Genomic DNA, 20,538 nt, shown 5'->3' on the forward strand with positions numbered 1-20,538 from the left:
TCTTTGATAACTGGATTTACTGAACACTTAGAACTCATAACTACAAACAGTTATAATGCTATTGCTAATCTATGCACTTAACAAATCACTACTGCAAACCCTAAGCCTTCTCAGTCTGATACATCTTCACTAGTTGTTGCTTGGTAGTGACTCTAAAAAATGTCTGCTTCTGACTCTTCAACTCTTCTCTGCCACCTCACAACTGGTCATCAACTGCAGCTTACTGACTGACTGGCTGCTAAATTTCTGCTATCCTCACCAGCACAGGGATTCTGTGTCCAAGTCCCACAGGACTCATGTTTGTATTTTACTGTCTAATGGCCCTGGACTCTTCAGCATAACTCTACACCTCATAGTCCAGTCCAATAAATTTCTGCTGTCCTTCACCACCATAGCCTTCTTTGATTCAGGACCCATGACCACATTTTTGTTCTTTCCAGACTTTTATGTGTTCTGAAATAATGCCTCCTCTTCTGACTAATATTGGTCATCTCCTCTATACGGAGGAGTGACTGTTCTGTCCCTCGCGCTCACTCACTCGTCATGCAACTCATGAACGAACTGACTGCTAATTGCTGCTGGTCCTCACCAGCACAGTGATTCTTTGTTCAGGTTTTCTGGTGCTAAGCAAGAGTTCATCATTCCAAGATAATTTTTATAAAGAAAAAAAAATCTGTTACTAAAATAAATTAAGAGTTTGTACAATCACTATACAGTTGTACTAGATGGCTTTCACTTATTAAATTCAACACTGTATTCTCAGGATACTTTTTAAATGGTGTTGTAAAAACATATGAGGGCAAGCAATGCAATAGATTGACGTAATCGGGACACCTGATGATGGCACTATGTTGCCGAAACATGTTGTGAAGTGACAGGTGAAATTGAGTGCACTACAAGATGGCCACTGTATAGTACATATCATGGATGAAAATCAGTGCAACAGGATGCTAAAATATAACATTATTCTCAGGATATTTAAAAGCTTGTTTTAAGTCAGAATTCTTAAGAAGTATCTCTTCCTCTTTTGTAGTATGTATCTGTCTGTGCATATGCACATCTGTGCTTCTGTGTGTGAGTGTGGCAAAGATTGACTATTGCATGATATGAAAGAGGATTTCTTTTAAATTGATGGCATTCAAGTTAATTAGATCAATAAAGGTCAAAATTTGTTTCCCCTGAGAACTTTTTGGTCTATATTGCCAGTACCACACACTCATTAAATCTGTCACATAGTTTCAAATAGGAAACATGCAGGCAAGTATGCTTTATGTATGCATTTTATGTATAGCTAACTTTGTCAGTGGTGTACATCTTGCACATACTCTGTGCTTTCAAATCAAACTGGAACTTTGGCACAAGAAGAACAAACTGTTTAAGGAATGACACTGTGCATCATAAACAGACCTATAGACCTTAAACTTTGTGACTATATCATATTTAACATGCATGTCAACACTAAGTAAACTAATACATTGTTCCAATTTGAGGTTCTCACAGCGGCAGTTATGAGGAGTTCTGTCTTCTGGGATATAACACAGTGTAGTCTGTTGAAAGTGAATTGACATTTTTGAGGAACAGGCTGCCTTCATCTTCAGGACCAAAGAATAAGCCCAACAAGAGACCAGTGTAAAGGCGGTAGTGAGCAGCTCCATATTTATGCAAAAGTGTCAATATCTTATGATGAAAAATATGTACCTTAAGACAAAAATTAAATAATCTCTGAAAATGACATGTATAATCCAGAAATGCTGTTTTAAGTATTCTGAACGAGAGTACATAGCATTCAGTCAAATTATAACTATTTTGAGTTTACTGTAATTACCTCCAAACTCACTACTGTTCAATTTTCTTGTCAGCCCATGCTGTACTCGTATAAAAATTTCTACCTACTAGTCAAGTATCCTAGAGAATGACATAGCAATTTTATTTCATAATCAAGAACTAATATAATAATAAATGCAAGTAGGTAATGGATGTAGATGATGATGGTAGTTGCAGACAGGCAAGTAATATGGTGTTTAGCAACACACACACACACACACACAATTCTCTCATGCAATCTCTCTCTCTCTAAAGTCAATAAGCTTTTACATCTACTGAAATCGCCTTTATTTTGAATTACTTCCATTACCATATTTTTCAATTTCAGAAATGTCTCTGTTGTTCTCAGATTTCCCGCAACCAAATATTCACTGATTTTAAACCTGAATTCAGTTAAATAATATTTAAAATTTCAATTCCTCTCCAAATTACAAAGACCAAATTCTCATTATGGAAATAACTCATTTATCCATACAAAACCCATAAATACACTCTATGGGTAAAATGCAAACAGATTTGTAATGCTACTGGAGCTGGTACATAAGTAATCATTGTTTTAGTGTTAAAATCTTGCATAGCATTCCATTTTTCTTGGAATTCCCTTTGTCTTCCTGCAGTTCCTTTCCTATTATTAGAAAGTTTATCGTTCTTTTAAGTCAGCTGTTTTATTATAATTATGAGTTCTACCTGTGCATTGCCAATTAATCTTATTTTCTGTAATCTGAAGGCTTTTTTTACTATTGTAAATCATAATTATTTGTTTATTGTGGATTTCTTATCTGATATGACTGTTCGTAAATGGCATGTTTCTGACTTTTTATTTATGTAATCTAAGGTATTAACTATTTATATTTTATATTGTTGTAATGTTCCACGTAAACAACTTTTGTAATTGGTCTGTATGTACATACTAAGTGAGGACAAGTTCTGTATCCATCTTGTGGATGTCTGGAATACTGAATAAATACTAATACTAATACTAATGGCATATTTTCTTTGCAAAAGATGAGTGTATGCTGTGGAGTTCATGTCTGTCTGAGTGTTTCATCTCCAAATTACTGGGTTGGTTCCAGTTACATGTGGTACTATGTACTGAAGGTTACTGCTAAAATCAATTAATGCTTTGCAGATTTATTACACCATTAGGGAAACAGAATACTAAAAATGTTATGAGATCTGAGGTTGCTACAGCAGTGAATATTAAGATTATGGACTTCTGGGATGTGATGCTGTGTAGTTTGGTAGATAGGCACTAATGTTTTAAAGGAGCCTACTGCCTTCACTTTCAGACTCATACATTCTGAAGATGGGGCAGTAGATTTTTCAAATTGCTGGTACCTATCTACCAAACAACATAGCACCACATCCGAGAAGTCCATAATATGAATGAACTTTTATAACAGTCTTTAGTAGTCAAACATTTTTAATATAATTGCTAACTTGTTAGATATGGGAATTTCTTTCTTTGTGTTACTGTTCATTACCTGAATTTTTTATCCAATATTATTCAATAGTAATTCAGTGCTAACTGACATTCTTGTTAAATTATGAAACAAATATGTGTCTGTCTAGTCTCAGTTCATTACAGAGGAATGATGTTTGTCAAGGTATGGTCTAATCCATATTTTACTTCTCCTCCTTCTATATCTTCTATTAACTATGTGTATTATTGTGTGAACAGCAGCTGAAACTTCAAAATCCATGACTTACAAACTTTCAGGAATATACTAACATTTTAAAGGAATGTCCAGCACTCATGGCTGGGAATCTACTACATAATGAAAAAAGAAAAATTGTTGCATATCATCAAGTTGCTCCACATAGCTGATATTATGGAAACTAGCTGCAGCAGCAATCACTTTCTGTTCATGTTGCTGGAAATGTACAGCAGTAAAATTTCCCCACTGCCCCATGATAATCAATTACTGTTTGTCTAAAACATACCATAAGCCTCATGGCATAAAGGTTGATACAGGCCAAGGATACTAACCTCTATACATATTAGACCTCAACACAAAATGAGATTAGCAGTCAGATTCATTTTCCACCTGTTTAATTCTCATGAAATGAATAGGCTGGATAGGTAAAGTAAAGTAAAGCTATCCCTGTACCAGGCCATGAAGGTCCATAGGGTTGTGAGATGTTGAGGGTCCACCTAGCTAGGTGGGTCACTAAATGTGATGACAGGGATAAATATTTGTTCCCCTGCTAGGAATTGAGGCCCAACTGTACAGCATGCTGGTAGATAACTTTGGTGACTGAGCTATCAGTATACTGATTATAAAAGGTACTGAAAGGCGATGGATGTAGAATGAAATATGAATACAATATAACAGGAATGTCATTTCTACTGAATACTTATTATAACTGTGAACAATGATATTTGCAATAACATGTTTTATTTTCACTTGTTCATACAGAAAAGAAACATTTGGACACATAATATAATTAATAATGACTAAAATGTTAACAGCTGACACATCAGAAATCAAAACTGAGAAAAATCTCAGTTTGTAATATGAAGGGACATAATGGTAATTCTATAAATGCTGCATATTGTGTGACATCACATTGGTCACAATTAAAAAAAAATCTTAATGAAGAATGTTGCTGGGCTAAAAATTTCATTCACTAACCTTTAAAATATTACATCTGGCAATGAGCCCTGAGAACACACCAGAGAACCAAATGTCTCAGTTATTAGAACTGATTATTAAAATCTTTCAGGCCCAACACACATCACTTCCTGTCCACACAGTAAACAATGCACTTCACTTTCTTGAAGATAATACTGATAACAAAACAGGGCCAGCAGGACAGCATATAAAGAATACTGATTATGAAGACATCAAAAGCCTTTTGGTATTCCATATTTTGAGTATGTTGTATGGAAGAATATACAATGATGTTGACTGCAATACATTCATGAAACTATTATTAACTTTCAAGCTATAAGCACATATGAAGAGTGACTTGAAAACAAAGAGTGTTACTTCAAAGGAATCAGAAAACAAATGTGAAATCTACTCAGTGGGGTATGTCAATTTTTCAACAAATTAGCAGCTGCAGATGAAACTTTGATCTTGTAATGCTGCTGAAGTTGAATTATGGTGAACATTATGAAAGCTGAAGAAAGCAGTCTTCTGGGATTTGGCATCATGTATATGCGATGTTAAACGACGTTTCGGAGGAACGTATCGCCTCCATCTTCAGGGTAGAAGGAAAAATATAAGAAATTCGCAAGGGAAGAGACCGTGAGAACATGGTGCCAAATCCCAGAAGACTGCTTTCTTCAGTCACTGCCGTGAAAGCCTCAAATCTTACATTATGAAAGCTATTGAGAAAATGCTCTCAACTGTGGCAAAAGTCCAATTTTCTTACACAAAATATAAAAACATATGACAAAATAAGGTCACTGTTACTATGTAATGAAGTAAATGAGAAAGATCTTGTTGGAAGGAACAGTGGGCATTAATTCTTTCCATATTACATTTAGAATATGTGGAATTATTGGGCCCAAGATTGAGTTGCTCTCTGGGTACACTTTCCAAGTTAATGTAATTCAGAATATAATTTTTCAAGAATCAAATGTTAAGAATAATCCAAAAAATTTCATGTGTGTGTGTGTGTGTGTGTGAGAGAAAGAGAGACAGTCTCTACCAAGATGTTCAAATTTTAAAAAAATGTATGAAATCATGGAAGTCAGGGGATATTGATATTTATTTTACCTATTACAATACTCTAACTAATTCACTTCTTATACTTATAGACCCGTACACTCTACTCTTAAAATATTATGGGAAAGAAGGCAGAAATTATAGAAGCAAGTTTGGCAGTAATCACATTCTAATCTTGCTGAATGAATGCTGAATATTCTCTATCTTCAGAATAAGTAACATGTATGAAATGGAAAGGAAAACAAAGACAATACTAGAATAATACTTGGCCTGCATATTTATACACTTACTTTCAGTCATTCTTAGGGTGAATGACTTGTATGTGAAATGCATTTGCTTCTGTTAAAACTGAATGTCTCTGTTCAAATGATTAACCAAGGTGTGTCACGTAACTTGCAAAACATAGTAAAATTAGTATGTAATATCAATCTAGCTGCTTTCTGACAAGCTTTCCAGTGTCATCAACCGACATTCTTAATTACTAATAGTAACACTTGTTTTGGTACAATTTTTTCTTCAAACAAAGTTATCAACATATGAATTATATAATTTAAATAAAATCTCTGTATACATGTGACTGTTTCTGTGGCTCAACTTCGATGTCTAATGGAATTAAGCATCAAACTGATGAACAATGGACCTAATGTGATGTGTGAATGAGGCACCAATAAATAACTATACAGTAAGGAAAACCCGCTTCCCAGTGCAGCAACCATGTACTAAAGACTGGGAAGAGGTTCAGTAGAATACAATCTTCTGGTACGTAATGCTGTGTAGTCTGGCAGATGGGTACCAATGTTTCAGGGGAACCTACTGCTTCCAACTTCAGGCTTCTTCAATCCTGAACCCTCAAGATACTGTTATTTATTTACAATACTACACAGGCCTACATCCCATATCTTAATATTAACTGCCATGAGAACCTCAGATCCCATTCTGTTGTTTACTGATTTTCAGGAGAATGGTACAGATACTGAATTACCCCATATCCACTTGATTCTCCTGACAAACTCTTGTTGTACTCAGTAGCAATGTGACAAATCACTGCCTATCTTCAACATGGCCAAGTATTATATACCACAATTTTGTATCCAATGTCTGTGATGTACATCAGTCACCATGTTTTATCTAGCTTTGTCCTGGAAGGACATTGAGAAAGCTGAATGCTTTGTCTTACTATTGTAAAGACTGGCAACAGCTCTTCCTTACAGCATTCACACATCTGTGCATGACGGTTTCTATTATCCTGCAGTGTACTTCATACATATGAAATGGAGGGAGGAACTATGAAATTGATAATTCTGCAGTATCCATTGCTAACCACCCAGAAAGACTCTACAAGACTGTGTAATGAAGAGTCATCACATGGTACTTTACATCTCACCTATATGAACAATTATAGTGGATCAAATGGAATTTCATAAATCACTTAAAGACATATTATAGAATTTCCCTTAAATTTAATATTTTTCAGTAAATATGGAATTATTACCTCGGATTTTTTTTATATGAGTGGTGTGAGAGCGGATCCCTTGGTACTGTGGCCTTGAATGGGCCCACTGTACCAGCTTCTTGATGAAAGATGAATATGAAGCATTGGTGGAATGATGGTAAGGAAAAACCCAAAGTGCTTGGAGAAAAACCTGCCTCAGGGTCACTTTATCCACCTCAAACTCCACATGGACTACACTGGGACTGAAACCAAACTTCTGTGCTGGCAACTAACCACCTGTGCTAAAGCATAGCCTATCATTCCTTTAACAGACACACTGACAAAATTTAGAATTTTTACATGCTTTACTGCATTTCCTGTTGTTAGTCTTATTACAGTACTTACTAGAGTAAGCGCCTAAGACACGATGAAGACAAGAGTATATAGCTAAATATTATTTCCAGGCTTTCTAAACAAAAACATTCACAATAGGCAAAAAATATCTAGCAGTATCTTCTATCATGATTGCCTAGCGATTCTTCCTTTCTCTGCTGTTAAATTAGCATATTTTCAATTTACCCGATTTTTTCAGCTTCAATTAAATTCTGTTGCCTCAAATTCTTCATGGAATTTCTTTGATTTAAGATCACAACCTTCTGTGATGATGCTTCGCTACTCTGATAAATTTCCCTGAAATACTGATAACCTAAAACTGGGTTACACAGCATTACATTCCAGAAGAGTGTAATACTATGTTCATTACCATAAAACCTCACATTTCATATTTCTCTGATTTATACAGGGTGCCCCAGGAGGAATGTGCCAAATTTTGGGAGGGTGTTCGTTATGTTAAAGTATGCCGATATAACCCAAAACACCTATGTCCAAAGTTGAACGGTTACGGAGATAATAGCCAGAGAAGTGTGAAACTTTGACTGGTGTTACACACTTGTTCATTACAAAATACATATTAAAACTGGCAGGAATATGTGGTTTCTGTAATGTTAATAATGTACGTAACATCAAACTAACTTGTGAGTGACATGAAGCCTTTAAATTGAACTACAAAAAACTCGCACGCCATGTCAAAGTTGTCATTAAGAGTTCCAAGCACTATACATGACACATGAATGGCAAGCACTGATGTAACATTACTGACTGCGCGTTCTGGTATGCGAGTGTATGGGGCTAACATGAGCTGCCATCACCACACTCAAGGACAAACGTAGATAAGACATGCCAGCTGACAGGTACAGTGTGTGGACTCGCCAGGAGACCACACTTTTCTCGGGCCATTATCTCTGTAACCATTCAACTTTGGACATAGGTGTTTTGGGTTATATCAGCATACTATAACATAAGGAACACCCTCCCGAAGTTTGGCACATTCCTCCTGGGACACTCTGTATATCTGTGAACCATGCAATTGTGTCTACAGACTACAATTTAATTTCAGTGAATGTAGGACTATTACAGAATTCTGGATACCAACATTGACATCAATATCACAGGATCACAGGGCACTTATCTACATATCTATACATGGACAATGGGTAACATAACGATAAGTCTTTTATTATGTAGCACCCAATATCTTGCCTTAGATGTTAATATTTTCTTAACTTTAATCTTAGCAGCATCAAACTTGCACACTGAAAGTTTCCACCTCCTGAAGACATTAATACTCCAAACATCAGGTGCAACACTAAACTGTCCATGAAGTGACTATTTCAGTTTCACAAATATTTAAACTCAAGAGGCTTAAAATGTAGGCATGATGCAAATTGCACCAAAATATATAAATATTTACACTTGTTACAATATGTAATTTCAAATACATTTTAATGTCATCATCATTGCACATAGTTTTGACTCAGAGATGTAAATGTCAATGCTAGAGGAACTATAACTGACCACTATGAACTAAGCATGCAAGTCAGATCAGTTGTGAAAACTAACTTGTCCATCCAGTACATGTATAGCTCCACACTACTAGAAGTTACACATTAGTAACATGTGCAACAACATTTGAGGAATACAGATAAAATTACATTGTAGCTTGCAACACTCAGGTTAGCATTCGACCTCAGTTATAATAATAGGTCTGGAGATAGGGACTAACTCCATCAATTGGGCTCAACTCAGTATCTTTCACCTGCAGATGGAGAGAGAATCTAGTTTCTGTAACACTGTGTGTTTTAAATAACAATATGATGGGTATTGTCCAGAAACAATAATTGTATTAATATACCACCATCACAAATTTTTAAATCTTAACTAATAATATCTCTATTGCTAAAACAATTACTACCCCCCAAAAATTTGATATTCATACTGTGGTCAGGGTAGCTTAAGATGCAGGCATCTGTTCCCCTGCAATGATGGTGCTCACCTACAAGACTACATCCTGTCAGAACCTGGAAGACCACAATATAAATTTTCAACATTGTGAAAACCTACATTCTTATGTATGATTGGAAATGTTCAGATATAAGTTTAACTTTATTCATTCTGGGCCATCACAGTAGTTAATTATTATAAAATGATTTGACACTGCCATCCAGTGTGACTCAGTATACATTTATATAATGCCTTTACATGTTTTGGCCTCAATACACAATGAAAGGAGAAACAACTTAACAACAACACAGATCCTTATCCAATCATATAAAAAATGGGGAAACAAGGTTGCTCGGACCTCACAGGAGGGCAAATAACACCTCAATATCCCTTTTTCACTGAAGATGCACAGAGACACAAACCTCATTTGTTCAAGATTTTAAACATTCAGAACATTAGTAATATATTTTTAATTTCAATGCCTTTTAACTTAATTAAAAACCTTTATACATAACTTTAAGCTTATGTCTTATGATCTATGTAGTAGCAGTTCCTTAACATGTTATTGCCTTCTGAAGATGGTCACAACTGACCAAAACAAGTAAAAGCATTATATACATATATACTGAGTCACATTGGATGGTGTTGTGAAATCATTTTATAGTCATTTAGACATAACTAAATTCAACATTAATTTAATGCAGATGCATTTATGTATGTTCGATACGTCAAATAAATTTATTTATGAAGAAAACAGTCTTCTGGGATGTGGCACCGTGTAGATGTGGTGTTAACAGACGTTCCTCTGAAATGTCGGTTAACACCACATCTGCACGGTGCCACATCCCAAAGACTGCTTTCTTCATAGTCACTGCCGTGAAAACCTCTAATCTAACAAATTTATTTATATTTGAAAATACACTAATTTATAAGTACACAGTTTAACTTCTGTTTGAACCTACAAAAGTCAAGATACTCTGGTGGTGGGATTGAGCAACTTGTCTACATTTCCACATAATGCCACTACAGGGGAACAGAAGCTACCTATACTCTAATGGTTTATATTGTAGTGATCCTCTACCAAAAATATTCTTCTCTTTCTCTATCTAACTCCGATTCTTCAAAGCTAATTAGCAAGCACTGTCTTCACTCGCATACATCTCACAAATTGCTTTCTCTCCATGAGAATGATACAAAAAAAATAATCTGATTAACTGTAGTAGTCAGCTGACACGGAATTCCACATCATTATTGAAGATGACTGTATCAGTATCAAATAATTTTAAGGTTCTGGGATTTATAAATTTCCGAAGTGTTTAATTCAATTCAGTGTTAGATGCAGAATACTGATTTTACTTGTATTGCACATTTACCATGGTTATCGATTTACTTATTTCTTCCTAATAATACTCAAATTTTGTGTAGAGGACAGGCCTGGTTATTCAGTATTTTGAGGAAAAAATGATTTTATGACAAAAATGAATTATGTAAGATACTGATTTGCTGAATCCACATCAGTACTTAATATGCTGAATCTGCATCCATGCTCAAGAGGTTGAATTTATACCAATGCTGTACACTTTCCCCAGGCATCATATTTTACTGAGTTATCAATATCAAGTGGCATCCTTAATTAAATGTATGCAATCTAAGAGACAATATTTGAAGATAAATGGCATAATAAATAGAACACAAAACTGTTGCGATAGATAGAATGAAATTTGCTGAAATGGTGGTAAGCTTATTTTATGATAAACTGCATACTTCAGGGGGAAAAGAAAACATACTCCACCTAGCCAAAGGTGTTGATAATGTTTTTAGATGCAGCACCTAAGCAGTTCATACAGAATAGAAGATTATGCGTACACACACACATACATATTAAGATATGTTTATGAGCAAAGTGTGAACTATACGCAAGTAAAAATGATGCAACATTTCTTTGGAATTGTAATGTGAGAGTGGCATAGGTCAATCTGCACAGAACATGAATAGCTTTTGCATAACTGCATGCTGTTTGATTGTAACTGTACCAATAAGGGTACTGCATAGTGACAGAACAGGATGTTCCATTAATTTCTTCCATCACTCAACCACTTTTCTTTTACAATACACACAGTAAAATGAAGCAAGCTCAATATGCAATGCACAACACATGATTTTCAGCAATTCAAGGTAGAAAATCAATTGGCTTTATTAACCCATTGCAGTGTCTAATGCAGTAGGAGGTATTAAATGTAGTGTAACAGGGGGCATTTAACATTTTAACATGTAGTAAAGCGTGACTGAGAAATTTCCATTTCAATTGTGAATAGGCCTGATGAGTGACATATTATTGTGGTGAAATTATCTCATGCCTACAAACTGATGAGTATGGTCACCATAAAAATGGCATCCAAAGTGAAGCTGTCATATGCATATAATCAAACAGTACTTACAAAACAAAACTGTGGCACAAAAACTAGTAAAAGAAACTCTTCCCTAAAACAATTAGATCAGTCGGTCAGGATGCAATGTATGTAAATAATATGGCATTACAGTGCTAATATGCCATGATGCAGAAAATAATAATCTGAGCTACAGAAATACTACATGTAGTACAGTTTACCACATTATTTTGAAAAGTGATGAATGTCCCTGAAGTCAAAAACCTTACCTTCTAATTTGCTTATTCCACATAAATAACTGCCAAATCCCACAGTAGGGGAGGACCCAATGCACTGTTGCTAGGATAACAGGTTATTTCTGTCTTGCTCCAAGAAAATCCAGTACACCATTGCTAGAATATGGAGAGAGGAATGATGATATGGCTGGTAAATAAAAAGGATGTAGAAGGAATACTGGAGAAAAATGGGAAGGAGGTAAATGTACAAAAGGGACAAGGGAATGAAAGACCAGGAAAGAGGGGATCATTTTAGGATGGAGAGGAGGTGGAATGGAAGGGGGAAAGGAATGAAGGATGGACAAGGGATGGGAGAAAGGAGGGGGATAAGGGCACATAAGAGATAAAAGAAAGGAAGAAAGAAATGATTTTCCACCTTCATCTTAGCAGCAAATGCACTAGTCTATTTACAATGAAGAATATGGGGGGTTGAGGGAAATGTTACACCAGTCAAATCATTCAAAATATGTTTCATTGGTGTGCATAATAAACAATATCTGAAGTTTTGCAATTTGGTGACTTTCCTCTTCCAAGAAAATGGGAAAGTCTGAATGAAGAAAGCAGGGACCTAAGATCTGAAGTATAAAAGGAATTGATATTGACATATGCCACTAGCCTACAATTTCTCACTTAACTTTCAGGAAGAAAAATCTACTTACATACTCTGGTATTCCTTCAGGGCTCACTGCTAATAAAGCTACATGTGCTGCTGGACAAGTATCTCAACTATGAGGATCACTTCTAGAACCACATCACAGCAAGCCACCCTTACGGCCAAAAAGCAGCGAGCTAATTGTCCCTAGGGTTCCAGGGTTGGGGTTGGCTTCCACTGAATCACGACTCCTTTTGGCAGGAACTGACCCTAATACTGTTCCGAGGTCAGGCCGAACCATTCCACTGGTCCGTTGATGCTTCCTTTCTGGTGCAGGTGGTGGGCGATCCAACAGCCCAGAGCCAGGTCTGCCAGGCACACCAAGACCCTGCTCTACATTCAGGGATGCAGTGCTTATCTTCATGGCTTCAGATTCTGAAGCTTTCACAGTCGTGGATACAGAAGAGGTGGTAGGTGCTACCATTCCTGGTGATGCTATTGCACTCTTGAAACTTGTTAACTGCGCCATGGGACTTTTCAGAGTACGACGTGTATAAAGGGCACCTTGCAGAGTGAGAGCTGACATTGGAGCTGCTGTTGTTGCCATGATCGTATCCAAACCAATCCTCTCCAGTTTCTCCACCAGTCGGATACCTGTGAGGGCCTGTGAGAAAGCAACAGTCAGTACATTTTCATTTGTTAGATTCTGTTTTACTTTTAAACATTTAGAGTTCTGGTAGGGTCAAGAATTTTCTCTTCTGCACATCATCCAGACTGGCTCTAGGGTCCACCCAACCTCCTATTCAATGGGTACTGGGGGCTCCTTCACTGGGAGTAAAGCAACAGGGGCACGAAGCTGACCACTCACCTCCAGCTAGTGCTGAAGTCAACAAAATATGATCTATACATCCACTCCCCCATACACCTTCATGGCATAGTGCTTAATTAGGCAAGTACAGGAACAACCTTACATTTTTATACAACAGAATTCCAAGTAACAGTGTCAGGGTACATGGACATTATGTTGAAGCCACAGAGAGAAGTCCCATGGATGGTGTAGATGACAATGCTTGAGGTGTCCCTCTTTTTGCCTACTGTTCTAGCCCCTTCCATCTTCCTGTTTTATATCAGAGGGTTTGAAATGCTAGCCAGTAGCAAAGGTTATTGTACAAGTATCTGTGTGAATAAAATTCCTAGACAGATGGAGGGGGAAGCATAACAACTCAAATAAGACATGAAAGGAGTCAAACCCACAGATTTGCACATCAGAGCACAAAATTTTCCAACTTCAATGACAAGAGTGCTTATTTTCTGGATTTATTATTTCCTCTGTTGCCTCTCTCCTGCAGTGGAGTTATCTCTCACATTACCAAAATAAAATCTGCATGATTCCTTCTTAATAAATTTACTCCATGTTAGTCTTATAGTCCTCTTCTTGCTAGATTTTCCTTCACTGCAGTGAACTTACAGGATGGGAGAAATATTAATTTCTGCAAAATTGACAAAATCTATAACCTATTATAAGAAATACATTTTAGAACTGAATTAATGATACATGTGATTTGGTGATGGTGACAACATTAATCTGCATGAATTTCATAGTTATCATCTATGTATATGAGAATCTAGAACTGACCTGGTGTTGTATCTCAGTGGTTCTCCACTCATCATCTGTATAGATTGCAGCTGGTAGGCAAATTCTAATTAGCAATTATATACATGTCTCGGACAATAATATCCATTTGCTCTGTTTCAGTATGTGGTAAGAAGTTGTGAAAGTTAAGATGGTGTTTGGAATAAGTAAGGCTGCCAATTGCATCACAAATAAGCTGTGAAATTAAATTTTCGTAGCCTATCTATCTTTTTATAAAGAAAAAAAAGAGGTTGTTTTATTTGGGAAAATACAGCATATTCGTATGTGTAATAAAAAACTATAAACCAGACTTTGTATATGCAACTTCACCTTTCTTTCAGAACGAGATAAAGCCATTTTACTGCGCTTATTCTTGCCATGTGTTTTCATGGCTTGGCGTTCATCATCTCCTGTGAGTTTTCGTCGTAGAAGATCTGCACCACTGGTCAAGAAACCTGCCAATCAAACATAACAGTCTGAGTGTAAGAAATGTTTTAACTTTAGCACGGAACTTCAAAATACTCATAATTTTCCATTAACAAAAATATGCAGTTTATGAAAATCCATACCTGGGAATTTCAGAGGGTTATATGGAGGTGGTGACGGTGGTGGTGAAGGTGGCGGGGTACCATCTGGGCTGTTGCATGGGGTGGCAGTGGGGGTGAAACTCCTATCACCGCAAGGAGTAGCCACTGCTGATGGAGTAACAGCCTTGATACCTCGCTCATTGAGCATCTTGGCTAGGCCTAATGTGGTTGAGAAAGTTGTGGTTGAGCCACGTCGACTCAGGGTAACAGGTGTTTGAGGGGCTGTTGGTTGTCTTGAGCTTGCCACTGTGCACATCTGACTCCCGCGAAGACTGCATAAGAAAAAGTAGTCATATGTAATATGCAGCAATATTTTCATTATGACTAGAATGCCTTAACTTTCAAATAATATGCCATAAGTACTGCAGATTTCTGAGAGTATAACATAGCATTTCACATTAATGGTAGAAGAGAGGTTCAGGGTGTTTTGTGAATAAAGTGCTGAGGAGAATATTTTGACCTGAGATGAATAGTGTACCCGAAGATTGAAGAAATCTGCAAAATTAGGAGTTTCATTATTTGAACTCTTCACCAGATATAGCATTATTAGGGTGACAAAATCAGGGAGGATGGGACTGGTGGGGCATGTATCATACATACAGGAATGATGAAAAATACATAACAAACTTTAGCCAGAAGACCTGCCTGAAAGCAAGAAATTACTTGGGAGGCATACATATACATGGAAGGATAATATTAAAATGGAACTAAAACAGCCAAGATACAAGGGCATAGACTGGATTCATAAGAACCAGGATGGTGACCAATGATATCCTTTTGTGATCATGAGGATGACCTTTTGGGTTCCAAAAAAGGTCAGGAATTTTTTGACCAACTGAGTGGCTAGATGTTTCTCAAGAAGAGCTTGAATCTATGGAGTTCTTGCAGCTAGTTATTATTTTGTAGCTCCTGCTAACTTCCTCAGACATACTGGCAAATTTACGTGAAACTAGCCACTGAAATTCTTATTAAATTGGGTGCCTATCTTACTTAAAGGTAAAAGTAAAAAAGTAAGTAAGTAACAGGCTGTGGAGACCCATAGGGTTGTGAGATGTTGAGGTTCCCACATTTTCTAGACAATCGGCTCATAGATGGTAGTAAGGTTGTCAGCCTTATGTGCTGGCTGCCCTTTACCCCCAAGAACATTCAAAGAATATTCCTGGTACTAATTTCTGTTAGAGGCTGAGTCGACCCCAGGGCCATAGTGCAGCTGGAAGGATTAGGTAAATTGAGGAAAAAAAACAATGACCTCATCAGGATTCGATGGCGTGACCTTTCAGCTTGTAGCATAGTGCCTCAAACCAACTAGGTTACTGTGTGCCCACTTAAAGGCAAAAGGTATACTAATACAGTGAAACCCCCATTTAAGGATTCTTTTTGGAGCATTTGATTTTAATATCAAACTGAGGAATATGTTAGAAGAAGGAAATTTAACATATAGATTATTGACCTGAAATCACTGAAATTGAAGAATAAATGAGGGAAAACCTTAAATCCTGAAACATTAAGCAGGGGTTCCACTGTAATATGAAATTCCTAAGACCACTTGTGGGTACTTCAAGAGGAGCCCATTTATACAATAAGAAAACTGGGAAGCAACAATAATCAGTGTAAAGGACATGAAGAAATACTGATTACAAGGGATAAATCACTTTGGAAAGATGGAAGATAAGAAGATACATAACTTTCGTTATGGGTCCAGAAATAAAAGAGAAATTAGAAGACCAGAGAAATGATGGCCCATCCAGTTGTTAGTCTTGGAATGGGTCCAACTGGCCTTATCCTTAGTGAGAAGTTAGGAGGATGAGAAAAAGAATGAGTGAGTGAGTCACTGAAAGAAAGAATCAATGAATGAATGAATTAATTAACTGATGAATAGCATGGCACATTTGGAAATGATTTCTGTACACTGGCTATTTGCTTGAGTTCTGACCTGGGCGTGACACTGGTATTATCATCTGGATGGAGCACTGTACTGTTTGTGTATGTGTACACAGAACCTGTACTTTGGAAGCTCTTGCCAGGGTTAACACACTCCTCATCTTCTTCTAGATCTGAGAGAGAGTACAGTTCCAGACCCAGGTCTTCCAACTGGCGTCCACCACGGATCTTTACTCCTGGCCTCTCATCCAGAAGTCCACCAAGTGTGGGAGTTGCAAGCTGAGACCAGGTGGCCAATGTCAGTGATCCTTCCAGGGGTTTTACAATCTGAAAATATAAAGCAGATTTTTTCATCATAACAGGTAAGCTATGCATGTATTCTGTATGAGACAGATCATAAACATACCAATATATTTTGTGTGAAATGTGTTATTTATATATAATGATTACAGACATGGCACCGGAATTAAACTTAAATGTTATATTTGGCAATGTAATGAACTGGGATTGGTACTAGAGAAATTTGTGCACATACATATATCACTAATCTCAGTGGGCATATGATGTTGACAATTTGATGAACAATTACTAATTCCAGTCTTGAATATAATTATGAAAACTAACTGCTACCAAATGAAGCATGAACTTGGTAACAGGTTACATACTTGTAATTTTTCTGGAAGTTTCCAACTGCCTGTGGTATGTCCACTGAAACCACTAAGTCCACTGCTGCCTGTAGACATGATGCTGTCCGGTGTACGACATCCATATGGGAGGTAGTTGGGTGGAGTTTGAGGGCCATCAGGATAATCATAGCCTGTATATGCTAGGCCAGAACTTAATGTGGCTCGTCGGGCCAGAACCTCTGCTGGAGTTAGACGACGTAGGGCTGCCTCAAGATCAGCTGCACCTGGAACACCAGGCACTCCAGCCCGTGCTCCTCCTCTGTGGAACAAAAGCACAACTCCTACAGCTTTACTTGTAAAGGAGGGTATGTTACAATTGTAAGGTACATATACATCCACTGAGTGTTTGTGACAGTGGTTGATTCAAGATGCTATAATTATGTAGAAGTACATTTAATTGATCATGTATTACATTTTTCCAAGAGCAACACAATTAATACAGAATAAATTTATGGCCTTGAGCTCTGTACAGGTATTTGATTTAAAATCCCCTATTCCAATACAATAAGGGTTAAAACATTTTTGGTGTTGCTTATACTTCTGTCTTCAACTGTCATTCTAATGATTGATATTTCTTACTGTTGAGAATAATCCTAAAGATGGGAGACATATTAATTCTTGAAATGCTGTGTATATTAATTATACATCACACAATAAACGATTCATTCAATCACAGATAAAATGACCATAGCCCACAACAAATATTTCTTCATCTTAATTCAGTCCCCACTGATCCTACTTATATATAGTTATTAAATGTTATACATGCTTAGCAGAAATATATTCATCCATTGAATAAAAAGCATTTGTTGTGAGGAAACTTTTCAGTGTGGATTTAAAAATCTTCACATTATCACTCATTCTTTGTATATTTTGAGGAAGATTATATTAAACCATAATGGATGAATATAACATGCCTCTCTGGATTGAAGATAATCTCACTGATGTTTAGTGGTCACATGACGCTAATACCAATTTTAGATGGTTAGTTCAAGAAATATGGGAAGAGGAATAATTAGAATGATCAAGTCAAGGAGGATGAGGTGGGCAGGTCATGTAGCATGAATGGGGGAGACGAGGAATGCGTATAGGATACTGGTGGGAAAGCCAGAAGGAAAGAGACCACAGGGAAGATTAAGGTGTAGGTGAGTGGACAATATTAGAATGGATCTTAGAGAGAGAGAGGATGGGATGATGTGGATTGGGTAGACTATAAACAAATGACAGAGATGTTCACTGTAGAGATCAAAAAGATTTTCATAATAAAACTAAATTTATATATTGTCATATGTAGGGGGTCACGCGTGATGAAAATAACAGGTTCTAGTTTGGATGATTGGATTTATTAGTACTTCAGTTACACTCTCTCTCACAATTACAATTTAACAAACACACTTTAGCACGTTAGGTATCTCAGTCAATATTGACTACATTATAGGCTATACAAGATAACTGAAGTTCAGTTCTCAGCATGGGTAGAGACATTCCTTTCACCATCATTTTCAGATTGGCTCTGGTATCTACCCAGACTCCTACTCTATGGACACGAAGGGCTCTTCCTCCAGAAGTAAAGCAGCCAGGGATTAAAGCTAACCAGTCACCTTCATCTAGTTCTGACAATTAAAAAGACTGGAGTTATGCCTCAGCTAGAATGCCTAGGCTCACAGTGAGCTGCGGTGCCAATCGGTCAAATACTACCTCCTGAATATAAGTCAGTTATGTACCATTGCTCTAACCTGCTCAATGTGTATGTATACCATGCATGTAAAGATTATTTTAGAGCCATGAATGTAACTATAAAATGTACCAAATGAAATCATACTCACGGATAGCACTCATCACTTGTGTCTGTAACAACCGAAAATTCAGAGTCGCTATGCTGGGAGTCCATGCTGGGGAAACTCAGCGAGCTGCTGTATACAGAACTGCCTCCCATCCTATTGGTTGGCCGCAAAGGTTGAGGTCCCCCCATACTGGGTCCTCCTGAGGATATTGGCACAAACGCACTCATGCGAGGTCCGCTTGATGAAAGTGTGGCAGTGGTTTGCATCATTGTGCCACCACCCCCAGTTGGAAGATGTATTGAATGGGTAGGATACATCTGGTGGATGGGACTGCTCCCAGCACTGCTTGACGATCCTCGAGATGCACAACGAACTGTTTCAAACACCTTTTTGTAGTTTGACCTGGTACAAGATAACCACAGTCTTTTGGTGTGTTCATGTAAGTACTGCAAAAGATACAGATATAGTCTCCTAGTTCTGCTACTGACAACTCACTGCCATTTTGTCAGAACGTTTATTACAAAAAACATACTATGGACACAGGCACCTGAAATGGTATTGTTATGCTTGACAGTTTCTCAGTTGATAATTAACCAAGCTACCATGTTTAACTTAATCTCGAAGGTCATGGATCTATCAAGTTACAGACTTTCTTCAAAGCCAAGTAGGCAAGCAAGAAGAAATAGATGCTAACGCTGAGTTGTGTGGTACTGTCGTAGCAGCCACGGTTCTGTACATGTGTGAGCCTTAATTCCTTATTAAATACAGTGTTCTGTTGGGATTATAATCTTCTGGAATGTGACACAGCACAGTTTTGTACATTGGGTAACAGTGTTTTCTGGGAACCTGCTGCCTCCAGCTCCATCTTCAAACTACATAGTACCACATCCAAGAATACTACAATCTCAATATTCACTGCTGTCACAACCCCTCAACTCACATGGTTGTCTTCTACCTCCTATTCCAAATAAAGATATTTGTCTACCTCCTGTTAGCATAATTTAAATCGGTAAAATGCACAATAGCTGATGATGATGGTCTCTTTACCTATAGTTAGTGCCTTATAACTTTAGCTGCGTGGAAGGTAAACGCTGTTGTGGAGCACGCAACGCTGTACGCTTGCTGTGGTGATGTTCAGAGCTACTCCCCGAGCGGAGAACATTGCCTACGGAGACCAGGAGTAGATACCGCGGAATTGATACAGTTCCATGCGATTGTTGGTGTGCCATGATAGTGACACAAACACCACGTAATACAATCGCTATGACTGGTACCAACTAACAAACAACACAACATACTATACACCTGACAACACTCCAAGATGCTACATTCCAAACTGGCAGTACCCACGCTAACATAAGCTGATAAGACTGCTCCCCCAGCCCGCAAGAGATGGTATAACCCTTCTACCATGGCTAGAGTTCCAAGGGACTAACAGTA

General features: G+C 37.3%; 1 protein-coding gene across 13 annotated transcripts in view; it reads right to left on the reverse strand.

Annotated features, from left to right (window-relative positions):
- Window positions 1-8,270: 8,270 nt before the first annotated feature.
- LOC111869151 (trafficking kinesin-binding protein milt) overlaps window positions 8,271-20,538 on the reverse strand; it is a 179,145-nt gene continuing 166,877 nt past the window's right edge. For 10 of the 13 annotated variants that reach the window (XM_023860406.1, XM_033753296.1, XM_023860397.2 and 7 more), the window contains 6 exons: window positions 19,141-19,500; window positions 17,294-17,573; window positions 16,681-16,955; window positions 14,730-15,019; window positions 14,491-14,615; window positions 10,118-13,191 (listed from right to left, as the gene is read on the reverse strand). In XM_023860406.1, the coding sequence (XP_023716174.1) occupies window positions 12,688-13,191; window positions 14,491-14,615; window positions 14,730-15,019; window positions 16,681-16,955; window positions 17,294-17,573; window positions 19,141-19,500 (1,834 nt within the window). In that variant the 3' untranslated portion in view covers window positions 10,118-12,687. Of the gene's footprint in view, window positions 9,351-10,117; window positions 13,192-14,490; window positions 14,616-14,729; window positions 15,020-16,680; window positions 16,956-17,293; window positions 17,574-19,140; window positions 19,501-20,538 lie in introns of those variants that run through there. The other 3 variants (XR_002843619.2, XR_002843617.2, XR_002843618.2) reach the window with 3 other exon arrangements.

Source organism: Cryptotermes secundus, unplaced genomic scaffold (assembly GCF_002891405.2).
Source record: "Cryptotermes secundus unplaced genomic scaffold, Csec_1.0 scaffold618, whole genome shotgun sequence".
In the NCBI taxonomy this organism is placed as follows: Eukaryota; Metazoa; Arthropoda; class Insecta; order Blattodea; family Kalotermitidae; genus Cryptotermes; species Cryptotermes secundus.